Source organism: Emydura macquarii, unplaced genomic scaffold (genome assembly GCF_026122565.2).
Source record: "Emydura macquarii macquarii isolate MOO-44397 ecotype Brisbane River unplaced genomic scaffold, CSIRO-AGI_Emac_v2 contig_3517, whole genome shotgun sequence".
NCBI lineage: Eukaryota > Metazoa > Chordata > Testudines > Chelidae > Emydura > Emydura macquarii.
The window spans coordinates 7,426,160-7,445,367 of record NW_027133654.1 but is presented as its reverse complement, the minus strand read 5'-3'; the positions used below and the strand labels follow the sequence as shown (position 1 = coordinate 7,445,367).

Genomic DNA, 19,208 nt, shown 5'->3' with positions numbered 1-19,208 from the left:
TGAAATCTGATTGGGGAGGATGAAGGCCATTAATGTTGGACAAATGTCTGAAGATGGCTCATTGCTAGCTTCTCAACATACTTATGAAAGCAAAAAGGGTTTAGTAGTAATGTGGATTACTTAGCCTTTTATCTTCAAGACACTATTTTTCAGATGTATTGTTTTAACACATTGTATTTAGCATTTAATTAAATGGAATAGTTCAGTAGTTTCCTACTTTGGTAATACTTACTTTTAGTTTCATAATAATTCTATACTAGTATCTAATTAAACTTGCACCAATCATGAATGAAGAACAGCTGATTGAAGCTGAACCCAGACAAGACAGATTATGCTGCTGGATAGAGGCAAATGCTTGGAAGAGTTTGTAACTATGGTGTAGCCTCCTTTGTTTGAGGGTATATGCCCACAGTTGTCCAATTCAATTAATAGTTTAGGAGTGCTCTGGAATTCCTCGTTGATAATAAGATCTCACATAGCAGCATCTGTGAATCATGTTTTCTGTCATCTCCAGTTGGGTAGGAGACTATCCTATCTTGGTAGACAATGATTTGGCCTCAGTTTAACACAAGTTTGTTTCCCATCTTGACTACAGCATTGCAGTATAAAAGAGCATGAAACCATCAGCCTTTAAGAAACTCCAACTGGTCCAAGATACGGCAGCACATCTTCTCAACGTGGGCTACCACAAGCAAATCAGACCTGTCCTTCACTTTCAGTACTGGTTCCCATAGAATAGAGTCAAGTGTAAGACCTTTATCCTTATCTTCAAAATACTCAATGACCTGGACCCAACATATTTAAATGATCCCCTAAAGCTCTAAGATGAGAACCAGGGCTGACAACTCCACTCCTGAGGCACAATGGAACTTTCTAGCACAAGTGTAAAGATTATGCAGGAGAAGCAGCTTTCTCAGGGCCAATCTGAGGCTATGGAACAAACTCTCAAAAGAAGCAAGGATCATCACTAACCTCATCAACTTCCAGTCCACGTTCAAGGTCCACATCATTGATCTTGCCTCCCTCCATATTAACATACAGGAGTGTGATCATTGTAAATAAAACCCACCAACACAAAACACTACACTGCATGCAGTTCTTCGCCTGAGGAGACCGTGGGAGAATACTAACCCCATATGTGATGGATGTCAGTCACATTGCATAATGCGCTGATAGAAGGCTTTCAGATACTGCGATGAGGAGAGCAGTGTAAAGATTAACACCAGAACCACCCTCTAACATTTGCAAGATTTCCAGCATGATTTCTGTTTACTTTTAAAGGCAGTTTCTAGTAGTGGACTGATTTCATTTTATAAGGATCAAATGAGTAGTTGCTTCAAGTGTGTGTTTTGATTTGGGGTTTTTTTTCTGGCAGATGATTTTGTAAATGTCATTGTTTGTTTGTGGTTCATTGGTTTTCACATCAAGTTGGCTTAGTTTTCAAATAAGTAGATATTTTTTGCTACTGTCAGCCCTGCAGGCTCAGCCTGGATTCTGAGAATAAAGCTATGTTGTTCTTATCTCATGGAATATCTCCAATAATAAAGGTTCCCTAGACTAAATTCTGGCCTCAGTTACACTTGTGAAATCCTCATTGCCTTCATATCCTGTTCATAGTAGCACAGTCTTGATTTCACTAGGGTTATGCAGGTGATTTTACAGGTGACCCTGCAATTAGAATTTAACAATTCACTTAATCTGTGAGTGGAAAATAATTAAATTCACGCTTTGAAGTATATTGTTTCTGTGGGTCTGGCAGCAGTAAAAGATAGTAAAAAAATATTTTTGCCATCAAAGCCGATACAACTGAATACACACACGGAGCAAATCTGTTTTTAAAGAGGATGCCAATTTTACAGTTAATTTTCACAATAGACCTGCATTTCAGTTCCTTGTCTACCCTACAGAAACTTTTTTTGGGGGAAATCCACTGGAAGCCTTAGCATAGTTAAACCATTGGCTTCTGACTGTTTTTGCCACTGTTATCTAACCTGACTGTCTGATCTGCAGATCTAAAATCTGCATCTTGCTGAAAAAGGTGTCAGCAGTCTGTAGGCTTGCTAAAATAGGGTTGGCATCAGTGAAAAGTGTCTAGAAATTCCTTACTGCAGAGTAGGCCTGAGGCAATGAAGACCACTCTCAAAGTGAGAAACATTCTTCTCATAAGTGTTCCAGTTGTTCTTCTGTGAGGAATACAGACCTTTCAAGATCCAAAAAAGAGCTACTGTGGCTTTTGTTCCTTCTGTACCCCACTATAGTGTGTCTGGCAAAGTCAGGTGCCATTCAAGTGAGGAGGAAAGTTTGAGCCCTGAGGAATTCTCTCAGATGCTCTTCATGAGAAAGGAGGCAGCACACAACCAGAGAGCGTTATAAAAGGCAGCTGATGTAGTAATAGGGGGGCTGTAGATGCTGATCTGAGGAGATCATTTCTCCACTCACTGAGTGCAATTTCAAGAATGTGTATATATTTTTGTTCTACTATGTTCTGGGTTATGGATTCTGTTTGACTAAAGAGCCAACACACAAAAGCACTGTCTGCCAGAGGGAGCCTTATGTTATGCTGCCTGTTGAAAATACATCAGGAGTCTTCTGTATTAGAGGAGATGCTTTTTTTTTCTTCTTCCTTCCTTCCTTCCTTCCCCCTCCCCCTTCCAAAGCATCTGTTTGGGAGAGACCTTTTTTGAAATGGGCTCTGCCATACCTGCCTCTATACTATTTTGTTGAGGCTGATGCATTCAGTAAACCGTGTAAAATTGATTTTTACAGCCTTCCACTCAAAATTAAGAACCAAAATAGAGCCTTGATAATATAATTCTGGAGAACTCAAGTATTAATAGAAAGCAAAGGACATGTATGTACTGTTAAAGTTGACACAAATGGAGTGACTTTGTTTTGTGTTTTATTTTGTTTCCAGCTGCTGTTGGCTTTCTGACAGTTTCCAGTGTCATCACCATGTCAGCCCCTTTCTTCCTGGGGAAAGTTATTGATGTAATTTATACAAATCCCACTGGAGATGTCACTGACAGCCTGACTAGCCTCTGTGCCTTGTTAAGTGGAATTTTTGTGTGTGGTGCTGCTGCTAATGCTGTTCGTGTCTACCTCATGCAGACTGCAGGTAATAACAAAATGGGATCAGGAGACTTATCTCCTTTTTTGCCATGGAGACAGAGCATTGTATAAAGGTCTGAAAGAAGTCTCTGAAACTAGCTGAGATTTCTGAGAACTGTGGGTGTGCTTTATCATATGGAAGGTACGAAACAATTCAAGAGTAGCTATCCTCGGAAAGTTAATTCATTTTTATTTGATGTTGAATGAGATATTAAAACTAATTTTGTATAGATTCCAGTATTTTATAATATTGTAGCATTACTTTTGTATTACAGAACCCTGTACTAATGAAGTCAGTAATTGCTATGTGTGTTTGTGTGGTGTTTCTGTATGCAAAATTTTGGTATGTCATGCTTTGCTGGAAATAGTCGTCCTTTTTCCTCCTTGTAGGACAAAGAATTGTGAAACGACTGAGAGCAACTATGTTCTCCTCTATTCTGAAGCAAGAAGTTGCGTTTTTTGACAAAACCAGCACAGGAGAGCTGATTAACCGCTTGTCTTCAGACACTGCACTGTTGGGCCGTTCTGTGACTGAAAACCTTTCTGATGGACTAAGAGCAGGAGCTCAAGCATCAGTTGGGGTTGGAATGATGGTATGTCTGCCGTCTTCTGCCTCCCCCTCGCTCTTCACAGCAGGTTCAAGGCAGTGGCTATGACTTGATATCCAGTAACTGCTGTGTGTGTGTGAAGGTTCTGTAGTCTGCTAGAAAAGCTGTTGTGCTTTGTAGAGGCAGATCTATTCCATTGTTTTCTTAAAATCTACAATCTCTGATACGTACTATGTTGTAATAAACGGTGCCTGCAGCCAGTTACAAGTAAGGTACAAAGTAGATACTCGCTACTGTGTGACAAGCCATGAAATGAGAGATGGGGGAGGAGCTCTTACTCGGTTCTTTCCTTTTCTTAAGGATTGAAAGTGAACTGTCACTGCCACAGTTTTTAGGTCCCCCTATTCATATATCACCAAGATTACAGCTGTCTAGTGGCCAGCTCCTGCTCCCATTGAAATTGTAAATGGAAATGCTGTCATTGACTTGAATAGGAGCAGGAGAGGGCACTGGGTACCTGATCTGAAACTTGGTGAAGTCATATACTTTGTGCCAAAGGCCTAGGTAAGCAGGGTCAGCCTTAAATATCAAATTCCAGATAAGAATTTTGCAATGGATAATAGACTGAGGCAATAGCATATGTAAGTAAAATATCAATAAAGGGTTTCAGTGTTGTTGATAAAGTAGCAGGCTAAACCCTTTCTTGTTGTGGGTCGTTTTCTTAATTTTTAGTACATGTAAAACCGACACTTCCCTTCCGTCTCCCTGTTTATCTAGCCTGAACTCTGTTGTGCTGCCTTATCTCAGAGAATTGGCAGCTTGGTGGCAATCCTTTTAAATGACCAGTATGGTGGTTTTCTGATGTCTGTTCAGGAAAGACAAGACAGGAGAAAGTAATTTAATAAAAAGAGAGGCTTTCTAGTTTGGTAGTGCCAACAAAAGTTGACAAGAGTGTCTACTCTAAAAATTTAAAGAGTTATTTAAGACTTATCATATCTGATAAGATATGATTTTTAGTTCTCCGTTAAATATTATGGGCCTTATCCCACAATATAGAGTGCTTAAGAATAACTTCTCATTGATTTCAATGAGGAGTTCAGCTTAAAAATTGCTGGCATGGTATGGCCCTATTAGGTTAACAGGAAAAAAAAATTACCTGGAGTGGAAAAGCTATTGTAAAAGTGCCTTACAGCCTAACATATTAGTAATACATCTGTAGAGTCATTTTTTTAAATTTATCTGGAAAATTTTTGTCCAGAACATCAGAAGGAAAACAAACAAACAAATGAAATAACATGCAATAATAAAATTAACACTACAGTGTTAAGCTACTTTTGTATAGATGGTTTGACGCTGCTTGTTAGTTATGGGTAATGATGTTACAGGACAATTAACTAAATCTATTCTTCTAACACAAAAAATAAAAAAGTAAATAGGAACTACCTTTGCTGGTACTGCTAGTTGGCCAGGTGGGAAGGAATATTGATCTCTTCCATTTCTCAGCCCCACTAAAATACCATGCAATATATCTATTCTCTACATGCCCTTAAGCCAAACTTTCTCTTCAGTGTTTCATTGTGGATGTTGGTACTTGACATTTCTATAGCACCTTCTGTTAAAAGATATGATACCTTTTACAAATATTAAAAAGTTAGGCCTTTCAACGCACTTTAGAGGGAGCTAAATAGTGTTGTCATTTTACAGACAGGTTAAGTGACTTGGCCAAGCCCATACAGCAAAGGAATGGCAGAGTCAGAAATGGAATCCAGATCTCTTGACTTACAGTCCCTTGTTCTAACCAGTGTAACATTTTCCAAATGCAGTAAAGGAATGGGCAATTTGTTTGTTTGTAAGAAATAGAAGACAAAAGAAATTGAGACCACATTAATTTTACAAAAGTCTGTTGAAAGCAACCACACTGCATTAAGTCTATGTACTACTGTATTTTAGTGGGACTTCTTTATTTATATGCCAAAATATTAACTCCCTGGACATGTATTTCTTCTAGTTTTTTGTTTCTCCAAAACTTGCTGCATTTGTTCTGAGTGTTGTGCCCCCTCTGGCTATCGTAGCTGTGATTTATGGAAGATATCTGCGAAAACTTACTAGAATGACCCAGGATTCCCTTGCAGAAGCAACACAGGTAATCTTGTTAAGAATCTAAATTAAGCTAAATACACTCATAAATATTGTAGGGTTGCAGAGGTACTGAAGATAAGAATACCTTTCATTGCCCTGAGCCACGTCTGTATTTGTCAATACTAACATTAATTTTTAAAAAGCTTTATCTACAATGTAGCATGGAATAACTAAGATCATACAGTGCTTTCCATGATGAAAAGTTCCAGAGGGGTAGCTGTGTTAGTCTGTATACAGCAAAAACAATGAGAGTCCTGTATCACTTTAAAGACTAACAAATTTCTGCAGGCATAAGCTTTCATGGGCTGCAACCCACTTCGTCAGATGCATGAAGTGGAAATCCCAGATAGGGTGTGCGTGCGTGCGTGCGTGCGTGCACGCACATCCAAGGGTAAGAAACAACAATGGGGAGGGCAAGTGCTAACAAAGTAAATTTACTCTAAAGTGGGTTGCAGCCCACGAAAGCTTATGCCCACAGAAATTTGTTAGTCTTTAAGATGCTACAGGATTCTCGTTTTTTAAGATCATACAAGATTTAGGAAATCTGTTGAGGAAAGGTTAAGGGAAGTAGGTGCTTTCTCAGTGGGGGGGGAGACACTGATCTAAGAAATCTTGTATGGTTTGGGACCTGGCTATGTAAGGGATTACTTCTCTTTCTGGGCCACAGCATTGCATTTGAGATTACTGAGATTACTGGAGGTGTTCCAGCTGAGCTTCTTCATATAGGTAGCAGCCAGCAAGTCATTCTTTGTGAGTGGTCCCTCATGTTGGAACTGACCCCACGTTCTCTCTTGGATCCAAATGAGCCTAGATTTGTTAACCCCTTGCCCATTGTCTACAAGAAAAGATTAACTTTGCAGCATGTCCTGAAGGTTAAGATGTAAGTTGGAAGGACCTCATTATTAAAGGGACATTTTGTGAAAGGGGTTTTATTATGTGCGCTGCGGCATATTTGTATGTTGCAAAATAAAACTATAGATGGTAGTGATAGTGAACTTCTCATTTGAAAGAGAGAGCAATGCTGGAGACAAGATCTAGCTGAAATATCCACGGCCTTCAGCTGTGTAAGCCCTGGAATGTCATGGTTACAGACTCCTTGGCAAATTGACCTGTGCAGAAGAAAGATTAGCCTTTTGTTCATCTCTCCCATCCAAAAGAAGCTGATCTCCTTGAAAACAGGTTGGGGATCTCCTAATAATGAGTACTTTGCCTCCTATGCTGTGCAGAGGTTGAAGAGGAGGTAAAATTGTACCATTTTCAAGTGCTTTTGTTCTTTTAGATATGCTGCCTCCAAATCCTGTCTTGCATCTCCTGCCAGATCATTGTTCTGGCATAAGATCATGATGGTGCCCAGTAGTAAGCAGTCTGATTGCATTTGGATGCTTCTATAACTAACATTTTTGTTCATTTGGAAGTGAAATTTAGCCACTTAATTGGAATTAAGACAGGGTTACATTCATACCTAACGCAACTCCATTCACTTTACACAAGCAACAAATTCAGCCTTTTCTATTTAGTCTAGTACATATTAGAATATTTGTTTTGTTTTTTCTTCAAGTCATAAGAACATAAGAGCTACCATACTGGGTCAGACCATGGTCCATCTTGCCCAATATCCTGTCTCCAACAATGGCCCATATCATAGTTGTAGGGGGAGCATACAGAACAGGGTAACTATGGCGTGATCCATCGCTGTTTTTCACTTCTGGATTCTCGTAGCCAGAGATTTAGGGTTACTCCAAGCATGGAATGGTGTTCCTGACCATCTTGGCTAATAGCCATTGATGGACCTATCCTCCATGAACCTATCCATTTCTTTTTTGAACCCAGTTATACTTTTGGTCATCACAACTTCCCATGGGAATGAGTGCCACAGGTTAGTTGTGAATTGTATGGAAAAAGTTCTTTCTTTTGTTTGTATTAAACCTACTACTTGTTAATTTCATTGGGAGACCCCCTGTTTTTTATATTATTTGAAAGAGTAAATAGCACTTCTTCTCTATTCATCTTTCCATACCATTCATGATTTATAGACCTCTATGATATCTCCCATTCGTCCTTTTTTCTAAGATGAATAGCCCTAATCTTTTTAGTCTTTTCTTGTATGGAAGCCATTGCATATCTTTGATCATCTTTTTAACCTTATCTGAACCTTTTCCAATCCCACTGCATCCTTTTTCAGATGGGGCAACCAGAACTGGACACTGAGTGGAAGTTTTCAGAGAAATATCCAGGATGACTCCAAGATCTTTCTTGGGTGGGAACAGCTAATTTAGACCCTATCGTTTTGTGTGTATGATGGGATTATTTTTTCCAGTGCGCTTTACTTATCAATATTGAATTTCATCTGCCATTTTGATGCTCAATCCCCCAGTTTTGTGAGATTCCTTCATAACTCCTCGCAGTCTGCTTTAGACTTAATTATCTTGAGTAATTTTGTATTGTCTGCAAATGTTGCCACTTAACTATTCACCCCTTCTCCATATCATTAATGAATATGTTAAATAACACAGGTCCCAGTACAGATCCTTGGGGGACCCCACTGTTCACCTCTCTCCATTGTGAGAACTGACCTTTTATTTCCTGTCCTTCGTTTCCTATCCTTTAATCAGTTACTAATCCATGAGAGGACCTTCTCTCTTATCCCACGGCTACTTAGTTTCCTTAAGAGCCTGTGGAGTGGGACCTTGTGAAAGGCTTTCTGAAAATCCAGGAAAATTATATCTACTGGAACACCCTTATCCACATGCTTGTTGACAGTCTCAAAGAATTCTAATAGATTGATGAAGCATGACTTCTTCTAGAAGAGCCATGTTGACTCTTCCCCAACAAACCATGTTTATATGTGTGTCTGATAATTCTGTTTGTTAGTACTGTTTCTACCAATTTGCCTGGTATTGAAATTAGGCTCACATGCCTTTAATTACCAGGATTGCTTCTGGAGTCTTTTTAAAAAATTGACATTACATTTGCTGCCTTCTAGCCATCTGGGACAGACACTGTTTTCATTGATAGATTAAATACCACAGCTAGTAGTTCTGCAATTTCATATTTGAGTTCCTTTGGAATTCTTGAGTGAATACCATCTGGTCCTGGTGACTTATTACTGTTTGGTTTATCAGTTTGTTCTAAAACCTGTTCTGTTGACACATCAGTTTGGGACAGTACTTCAGATTTGCTGTCCAAAAAGAATAGTGCTGATGTGGGGTTTTGTCCGCCACCCTCTTACCCCCTTCTCTGAGGCAAAGAGTTCATTTAGCTTTTCTGCCATGGTTGTCTTCCTGGAGTGCTGCTTTAACATCTTTGTCATCTAGTGGCCCCACTGCCTTTTTACCAGGCTTTCTGCTTCCGATACACTTGCAAAAACTACCAGTAATTTTTTTTTTTTTTACCTTTAGCAAGATGCATCTCAGTTTCTTTTTTGGTCTGCCTTATTTTACTTGCCAAAGTTTGTGCTCCTTCTTATTTTCCTCATTAGGATTTGAGTTCCAAATTTTAAAGGATGCCTCTTTACCCCAGTGGCCTCCATTACATTGTGGTTTAGCCATAGTGGCATTCTTTTGGTCCTCTTACTGTCTTTTTTTTATTTGGGGTATACATTTAGTCTGAGCCTCTATTATATGATGTTTCTAGGTAGTCTTCATGCTGCTTGTAGACATTTTACCCTTGTGACTGCTCTTTTTAATTTCCGTCTAACATTGTCATTCTTGTCACAATTACAAATAATCATAATCCTTTTTAATGATAACTCCTTTCTTAGGTGGTTTGTTTTCTCTAAATTAAGATTAAGCTCCTATCACATTTTTTTCTAAGAACTTGACACAATCCTCCCATACTAATTCTCAAGCTAAACACGTTTTGAAACACTTTTTCCCAGCTACCTTAACATACATACTACTTCCAGCTTAATAGAATTAAAAAACAGAAGTGAGGATAGGGCAAAATTTTCAGTGGTATTCAGAGACTAGGATAGTTATACTGATTTCATTTTCAGGCATTCCAGAATGTGAGCCTACCAAGAGTATTTGTGTGTTTTTGTTTTGTTTTTTTGTGTTAATATAGTTAGCTGAAGAACGTATTGGAAACATAAGAACTGTTCGAGCTTTTGGGCAGGAGATGACTGAAATGGAGAAGTATACAAGCAAAGTTGATTACGTGCTGCAGTTAGCTAAAAGAGAGGCATTAGCTCGGGCAGGCTTCTTTGGTGCAGTAAGTATATTATGTTAATGACAAATCCACACAATGTGATCGAGTCCTGGAAATCGGTGGTCCTTTTAATACTCACAGGGAGGGGTGCTTTCGAGCTCTTAGAAACACACATACAAATGGATTTACTGTAAAATTAATTCCCATAAAGGTGTGAGAAGAATGAATTCTTCCATTTCTTTTCCTCTTCCCATCACTTTGGTGAAGCAGGGAGCTGAAATACCAAATTCTACTGCCCCTGCAAAGTCACAAGGCTTAATTCACACTCATAGTTTACACCTACCTGCATCAGCAGAGACCTCAATTTCAGAGGAGATTCACCTCTGGGTAGGACAGTGATGCATATGCTGCCACTCTCCTTCAGAGTTTTGCTCGAGGGACTGCAGTTCTAGGTGTGGTTTGGGATTCTGTAGTTGTCCTGTCAGAGAGAATTGTGCAGGTGATGCCCTGAATTAGCTTATCCCAAGGTTGCTCTAGCCATGTGCCAACTCCTTGGCCAACGCTGGTCATTTTGCCTCCCACCAGAGTTATAGGTGCTTGTATCCTAAAAATCACCCTCTGGATAGATTTTTCTTCTGCCATGGGCCTTGTGCTATGAGTTTCATCTGAAAAAAATGGCATTCCCCAGGATTGAATTGGCCCATTGTATGACTTTTTTTTTTTTTTTCCTTTTTTTTTTTTAACTGGAGGCAGGAGGCTTATTTTGGGCTCACCAGGGTTAGGCCATCTTATATCTAATGATCGTTGAAGGTGGGGCACAATTGCTGTTCTTGGGTAGGAGAAGAGATCAGTTGGGAGTGATGCAAAGCTGTCCTTTCCAGCCTGGAGATTGAAAGACTAATCTTCAAGGGTCTCCATTCCAAACCTTTGTGCAGTAGCACTTTGCATTGCCACTAGTTCACCAGACTGATTATTTGTTTTAGGGCTTGTCTTCATTTACCTCAGAGATTCGGCGGCAGTAGACCAGAGTTACGCAAACTACACAAAAAACTTGCATAACTCCTGTCGACTTCTGTGCTTCTGTTCTGCGCACCGTCTTCACTGCACTTGCACCGACAGGAACCGCATTCCCGTCGACGCAGCGCTACGCCACTTGGGAAGGTGGTCTTAATACGTCGATTTCTGGATCGCCTGAGCGGGTCTTCACTGACTGCTCAGTCAATCCAGATAAGTCAATCTGACGGCAGCAAATTTGCCGCCGTCAGTGAAGACATAGCGCAAAAATGAGAAACCCATAAAGTTAGGAAACGAAACATGAGCAAAATTCAATCCTATAGAATCTTAAAATGACACTAAGGTCCACTTATTCTGGGGAATAATCTTGTTTTTAAAACAAAAGCCTTAACTTAGTGTTTTAGAAGATGAAATTGAATTTGTAAGGGAAGATCCAGTTTTTCTTCACTGTCTTTTTTTTTTTTTTTTTTTCCCTCCCTCCCCCCACCCCCCAGACTGGGCTTTCTGGGAACATGATTGTCCTTTCTGTTCTGTACAAAGGAGGATTACTGATGGGTAGTGCCCACATGACTGTTGGCGAGCTCTCTTCCTTCTTGATGTATGCATTCTGGGTTGGAGTAAGCATTGGAGGTATGGAATGTGAAATATACAATGTAAACCATAGGTTAAAGGAATTTTTTTGAAGTAAAGAAAAACATACTGGTTTTAAAAACAAACAAAAACCTCTAATGTTTTGCAATTCTTTAAATATCAGTTGACCAATAGCAGACCATTCTGTACTGGTAATTCTGAAAAGATTCATAAGTATTTTTCCAATGAGTATGGATCAATCAGTATTAATGGCTTTTGACTCATTAAGACCAAATAGTTAGTTTAAATCTTTCCCAAGAGAATGTATGGTTAAATTTTCAAGATGCATTTCTTCAGTGTCTTATTTATGCTACTGTCTTTTAAGGTGTTCTTTGTCTAGCTTATGACGGTGTTTATACTTTAAACAAATATTAAGGTTTTATTTGGAATAAAATGTCTTGGTCTCTGTTCAGAGAAATTATTTTACAAAGCAAGTCACGTAGGAACTAGCTGTAATTCCACGTGGATAATTGTCTAAAGCTGCATTGGACCTTTAAGTGTCAGCAGAAGACTATTGTAGGGGATTTTCTTCTAGTTCAAAGGCAGAAAAGGCCATCTCTTCTCTTTCCTGCTTTGCTCTTCCCCCTCTCCCCCCCCGAAGGTCAGAATCTGTAATCTGCCAATCCAGAGACTAACTGCTCCTCTTTAGGGAACAATCATCACTATTGCACACAGGCAAAAATGAAGATAAGGTATTTCAAATAGCTTGTCAACTATTTTGGATAGTTGTTTTTAAAGTGAGTCTGCTGCTTCTGATATATTATTGTACCTTGGTAGTTTGAAAACAGACATGTCCGTGTTTCTCGAAGGGCGGTGAGGTCTACTTTATTTTTCACTGGGCACCTTTACTAAGCAGGTCTCCTTGTTTTCCGTGATGCCCAGAATTTTGCTCATGGGTGCTAAAAACCAGGTTGTTTTCTCTAATACAATGTCTTCCTCATTGCTTGCTGATGCATAACATTTGGTTTCAGGTTTGAGCTCTTTCTATTCTGAGCTTATGAAAGGAGTAGGAGCTGGAGGGCGTCTGTGGGAACTTATTGAAAGGAAGCCAGGGCTTCCATTTAATGGTGAGTTCTCGTTTTCTTTACCATTTTGCATTAGTGTTGTCTCTGACTGATTACCAGGCATTTGACAAGAGGTTTGTTACTTAAAACTAACACCAGCTTTAAAATTCTCATAAAGATGCTAGATACAGTGGAAATCTTCCTTGGCTATTGTCAGGCTATTTGGAGCAGCTCAGCGTAAGTACCAACCTAAGGGCAGACTGTTAAGAAGCAGGACACACATCACAAATTGGTTGGGAGTTCTATATTTAGATTTCACCAACTAAGTATCAAGTGTGAGTTCTGCACTACAGCAGCCTTAACATGGAGTCAGACAGTACCCTTGAGTACTCCGATCCGTCTTGCCACCCAGGTGAGCTTGCCATTGTGATAGATGGTCCTTTACACAAAAAATCACAATAATATTCGGGTAACTCCCAGTCCCAAAGGACCAGTCACTTACCCAGGTCTATTGCACTTAGATCTTACACCAAGGACAATGCTTGTAGCCAATCCTATAATAAATTAACTAAAGATTTATTAACTAAGGAAAAAAGAAATGAGTTATTTCCAAAATTAAAGCAAGCAAAACACTAACACTCACTCACAAATGAGTTACAGTTTTAGGTTCCAAAAGGTAATAGAAAGTGCTGCAGTATGCGAACTCTGTAAATCCTTGAGAGTTAACCCAGGCCAAGCACTGAGGATCCCTTGCTCATGCTTAGAAATCTTGCCTTCTTCAAGTCCAAGCAGCACAGATGCAGTTTCTCCCTGTCAGGGATTTTTATTCCCTTACCCCAGAGTTCAAGCTGCTGGGATGAGTCACCATGCACATCTCCGCTTCATGGGTGTGGGGTGGGGGGAAGCTATCACCAAAGTCTTTTTTGTCCTCTCATGTTCCACAGTGTTTGTCTAGTGTCTCTGAACTTTTTTTGTTGGGCAGGAGATGACACCTCCTGTGGTAAACTAGTATTTCACACTTGGAAATGCTTCTCTCCTGTCTGGTGTTGGGGGTTTAAAGTTTTAGAGCAAACACTTAAATATTACCTTATACCATGGGATACAGATATTATAAGTGAGATTACTGCATGCAGCAGTTTACAAGCATTTCATAAAGTCTAAATATAGTTTCATAAACCTAATACCTATTTTGACAATACTAACACACTAGGTAAGCCAGGTTGGGTTCCAGTTTGTCAGCATTTGTCAGCATTCAGTTGAGGTCTAGGAACCCGCATGAGCTGGCACCTGGTCTGCCAGCATCACAGCTACATTCTTTGCAACAATATTTTATTGATTAAAGATATTTTTCATAGAAATTATAAACAGAATTTGAATTCAACAGTTTTTCTTCATTCAGGATGCACTATGAGTGTATTACCTGGCCTGGTTCTAATTCTTCAGATACAAAACTCACTACTCATCAGCATATTACTCTAATGATTACATCTTTCATATTAGGCCAGCTTTACAATATGAAGATGGAGGAAGAGAAGGGGGTTTGCTCAGGACTGCCCTTCTTAGGCCTTGTCTACACTAGCACTTATGTTGGCAAAACATTTGTCACTCAGAGGTGTGAAAAAGTACACCCCGAGCGACATAAGTTTTTTTTCCAGCATAAGCCCTCATGTGCACAACGCTACGTCTGCAGGAGACACTGTCCTGCCAATATAGCTACTGCCACTTGTTGAGCTGGTTTTATTATGTCGATGTGAGAGCTCTCTCCCATCAGCATAACATGTCAACATGAGCGTTTATGCCAGCATAAATTTGTCAGTTGGGGGGGTAGTGGTGGGTTTTTTCCCACACCCCTGAGCAACAAAACTTTTGCCAACATAAGTCCTAGTGTAGACACGAACTTAAATGTTCAGTATTTGTGCTAAAGAAGATACCATGTTTCTGTCTTTAATTGCTGAATAGATAAGGGACTAGAAGGGTGAAGAAACAACTCTCAAAAATGGAACAAATGCTTCTTTCTTATGAGGCAAATCTCTAACTTATTACAGACAAATGTTCATGTTGATCAGGTTAAGAATAGTTCATTGATCTATGCTGTTATAAACATTACACAAATTTAAAAACCAAGTGATGTGGATATACAAATATATAGATGAATATAGTTTTCACATGTTCAGATTACTATGTACTTTTCATCTATAGGTGTTAAATTTTTCTCTTTATAAATCTGAATGATAGTTATTTTTTAAAAACTCTCTCAGAAAAGGAAGATGTGCAAAATCCTTCTATAAATCTCACTGACATTTGTTCCTTGATGTTGTAATAAACGTTTTTGACAGCAGCACTTGAAATGTATTGCTGCTTCTTTGATCCATTATCATCAGTGTGAAGTCAGCCAGGGCCATTCAGTGGTTGAACTTGTTGAAGAATTTTTGGAGAAACACCACTGATCGATGTGTGCTTAATTCCAACTCCACTTAATTAGTTCAGTGAGATTATCATAAAGACAGTTATAGTGGAAATTGCTATGTGGGATTGATCAGTTAGATCCCACTGAACAAAAATCATGTATCACTTTTGGCATCCTGTATATAGATAACAAACATCATAAAGCAGTATTTTTATCTTGGAGTTCAGGGGGCACGTAAGAAGAACATTTTAGTTTTGTTCTCAAGATTTATATTGTCAGAAATTCTTGATTACAAATGCATATAGCAGGGTGAGAGCATGGGGGGAGAATATGGCAAAAGACCAAGGGTTTTGAGTGAGCTCTGGCTATAGGGAATAAGGATTTCATCTTTTTGTATGTTTTTAGTTTTGTATCAAGTGTTTGTTCTGTTTCTGCTTCCTTGGCTAGGAGAGTTAAGAGTTCTGATCTGGCTCTGATGCTAATTGACTACGTCACCTTCATTTAACCTCTTTGCATCTGCTTCCAAATCTGTAAAATGGGGATAACTCTTAGGTACTTGAAAGGAGTGTTATGAAAATTGGTCTGAATGATGCTTTTGAAGATCTAAAGACTTTCTATATAAGTAAAAATGAGTATTAAATCTGATGAGTTGGGATTAAGGTATGGAGCAGAAAATGTTTGTCTCACAGGTAACCAACAGTTGGCTAATGTAATGTCCTCCAGCAGTCACAGACTTCAGCGTGTTACAAACGGGGAGTAACTTTTCCAATTTAAGATAGCTAGAGTTTTTAAATTTCCTTTCAGCATGAAACAAGTTCATAGAGAAAAATATAGGTCTCTGCCTTAAGGAGTAAATATGGAGGTGATTTCAGAGCTAAGAATACAGTAAAGGCAAAAATTCCTTTCTCTCTTGCCCAAAAACGTCTGCTCACTTTTCTGCAAGATTCTGACCTTCACATACTCCAGGTTTTTTTTTTCTGACAATATAGATCTCAGTATCCTAGTTAGAATGTTTTTCTGTGTGTCTCCAGAACCCAAAGGTGGAAAAATGCAATTCTGTCTTTGATATTTTTATAATAATATCTGGAGAAATCTAAAGGAAACACTTAGTGCATCAGATTTCCTGTGTTGTTGAAGCACTACAGTATAGTTTATGGCAGGCATTCCAGAATAACTGGAATCAAGGAGAGAGTTTACTGATACAGTAACAATTGTACTAAATAACTTAGTGGTGTTTAATTGCTCTTGAGCAAATGCATCTTTAAATGTACACTTAATTAATTTACGCATTATTCACACAACTTAATATGAGTATCTCCATGGCTTAATGTTTTAGAAGCAGTTTGAATCCATATGCAGCTGCTGTTGACAGAGCAACTACACTTTAACTAAATGAAGATAAGAGACTGGGAAAGTGGAGGAAATTTGAGGGGAATGGAAAGTAATTGCATTTATAATGCTTTTTTGTTTCAAACTTCCTACAGATGATCACTTCTTACTATACTCACCCACGGCTATTGTCTATCTACCTGCTTATCAGTTTATCAAAGGGAATAAATTAAATTAATACCTTTTATTGCACTAAATTATCCTTTGCGTAGTATGATTATCTGTTATACCCATTAAAAGTATAACTCCGCTTACTTTCACTGCACCTATTGTAGGCTCCCTCTTGATTTCCTATCACTCAGTGAACTCAGATAACATACGGGTTTGGTTTGGTGGTTTTTTGTTTTTTGGTTTTTTTTAATTGGTGTACTGTATACATACTTTATAGGAGTTACTGGGGCCTGAACAGCTTGTGTTCCTTCAAGTCATAGATATTTACCAGCTTTCTCTAGTATTTTTTTTAAATGTTTGTTCAAGTTAAATGCTGTTTCATAAAAGAAAAAAGGGACATTTTTCTTAGACCATTCACAATAGCTGCTTCTGGTATTTCACAAACTGAAGACTTTTCAGTGTTAAGGATACTATATTGATTGGTCTGTGGTGAGCACTGTTCTGCCTTGGACTTCAGTTAATTCCATTAACCATTCTTAAAAATCTGAAAAACAGCCATTAGTGACCTGTTTGAATTCAGTCGGGAAGCAGATTTGTTCCAGTGACCACCTTGGCTGAGGGAAGCTAAGCATTGACTAGGCAAAGGAGACTAAACTACTCTTGTTGCTAAAGGTGGGATATTGTACACTGGGAGGTTTAGTCTCCAGGTGTTACACATGTTAAAAATAGTGCGGGACCCACTACAGTTTTGCAGAACTGATGCAGCACTTGAGTGCCTGGTAAATTAGTAATGTGATCCATGGTATGGCAAATTTTGGGTGACTGTATAAGTCAGCAGGTTTTATTGAAGTCTGCATTGCCGTTGTGCGGGTTTTGATATATTTTTACGGTCATTCAACTTCTGCATTTTAATTCTTCATCATTCAGATGGAATTGTGTTAAACAAAGACATGTTCCAAGGTGCTTTGGAATTCAAAGAGATCCAGTTTGCATATCCAACGCGCCCAGAAATTTCAGTTTTTCAAGACTTCAGTCTTTCCATTCCAGCTGGCTCTGTTATGGCACTAGTTGGCCCAAGTGGCTCAGGCAAATCGACTATTGTATCTCTTCTCTTGCGGCTGTATGATCCCATCTCAGGTATGTTTATACTTCACTGTAACTGCCATTAGAAATAATTCTTCTTCTTTGAGTGATTGCTCACGTCCATTCCACTATAGGTGAGTGCACACCACCGTGCACAGTTCCCGGAACTTTTTTCCTCTTAGCAGACCCCGTAGGGCCGGCTCTTGTGCCCCCTGAAGTCCCGCGCCCATGCCGTGGTATATGAGGCACTGCCGGCTCTACGCCCCCTGAGTTCCTTCTTTCCGCCCATGACGGTTGCTGGAAAAACAATTTTATGAACAGCCAGTGGGAGTATAATGGAAGTTTCTGAGTTGAAATCCCAGCATGAAAGCTATGCAGAAGCAGCACTCTTCCCTTTAGAGGAGAGAGTGCCTTGTGTTGCTGGATGCTTGTTGCAGCAGTTCTGTAGAGACATGTCCTGTTCTGTGTAGGCAAGGTCACTGCGACATGGGGCAAAACTTGTGGTAATTTTAAAAACCAATCTGTAGAGTAACCTGAGCCAATCATTGTCTCAGAGAGGAATGGGTCCCAGCATTTTAAATAAAGAAAGTTCTGTGTGTGGCATGGCCCTGCTCCCTCCCCAACCACTCTGGAGAGGCTAGCACTGCCAAGAGTACTAGCCTGCATCAGCTTGTGCACTCAGGGGAGTGCAAGGACAACCACTGTACTTGGTCCCTGCACCCGGGAAGACTTTGGACACTCTTCTCCTCTACCCCCTCCACATCCCTACTTTCTCACACTTGGCAGAGTGAAGTGCAATCTTGCCTCACATGTTTAAAAGAGCATGTGTAAAGTGCCTGAAAAAGGACAGGATAAATAAATGTCCCATGAAGAATATCACCTTTGTCGGATATAGAGAGAGCACACCACTTAAGAACATGTGAAAACTATATTTTCCTCCACTGTTTTATTCCTTTTGTCAGTATCTTATACCTTGTATAACTTAACGTTTTCTAATTTAAGGTACTATCACTGTTGATGGCTTTGATATCCGTCAACTAAATCCACTCTGGTTCAGGACTAAAATTGGAACAGTGAGTCAGGTAAGGAAGATAGGAATTTCTTTGTGAAGGAAGACATCTGTATTCAGTTATTACTGTGTGTCACTTTCTAGGGTTTTTTTTATTATTATTTTTATTTTTTATTACTGTTAAGGACTTGTTTACATGGAGACTTAGTGCATGACAAACTGGCGTGTGACTACGGCACACTAATTTGCCACACACTAACTAGCCAGGTGAACCCTGCTACTGTGTACTAAAATTTTGTAGTGAACTGTAGATTCAGACTCCTGCTTGCTGCATACTACAGGCAAGTCAGTCTACACTTAAAATGCTGCATTTTAATTAAGACATTTTCTACGCTGACGGGAGGAGAGAGCTCTCCCATCATCTTAGTTAATCCACCTTCCAGAGAGGCGGTAGCTATATTGATGGGAGAAGCTCTATTGCCAACATAGCATAGCACTGTCTACAAGGGGTGTTAAGTTGGTATAACTAGTTGCTCAGGGTGTGGATTTTTCACACCCATGTGCGATGTAGTTATACTGATATAGGTCTGTAGCGTAGACCAGACCTATGTCTCCCTGTA

General features: G+C 39.3%; 1 protein-coding gene across 4 annotated transcripts in view; it reads left to right on the top strand.

The window, feature by feature from the left end:
- Positions 1–19,208, top strand: part of ABCB10 (ATP binding cassette subfamily B member 10) — a 37,560-nt gene that overhangs the window by 10,629 nt on the left and 7,723 nt on the right. For 2 of the 4 annotated variants that reach the window (XM_067535813.1, XM_067535814.1), the window contains exons 2-9: positions 2,915–3,115; positions 3,499–3,701; positions 5,665–5,799; positions 9,858–10,004; positions 11,450–11,585; positions 12,557–12,652; positions 17,424–17,633; positions 18,582–18,661. In XM_067535813.1, coding sequence (XP_067391914.1) covers positions 2,915–3,115; positions 3,499–3,701; positions 5,665–5,799; positions 9,858–10,004; positions 11,450–11,585; positions 12,557–12,652; positions 17,424–17,633; positions 18,582–18,661 — 1,208 coding nt within the window. Of the gene's footprint in view, positions 1–272; positions 1,000–2,914; positions 3,116–3,498; positions 3,702–5,664; positions 5,800–9,857; positions 10,005–11,449; positions 11,586–12,556; positions 12,653–17,423; positions 17,634–18,581; positions 18,662–19,208 lie in introns of those variants that run through there. The other 2 variants (XM_067535816.1, XM_067535815.1) reach the window with 2 other exon arrangements.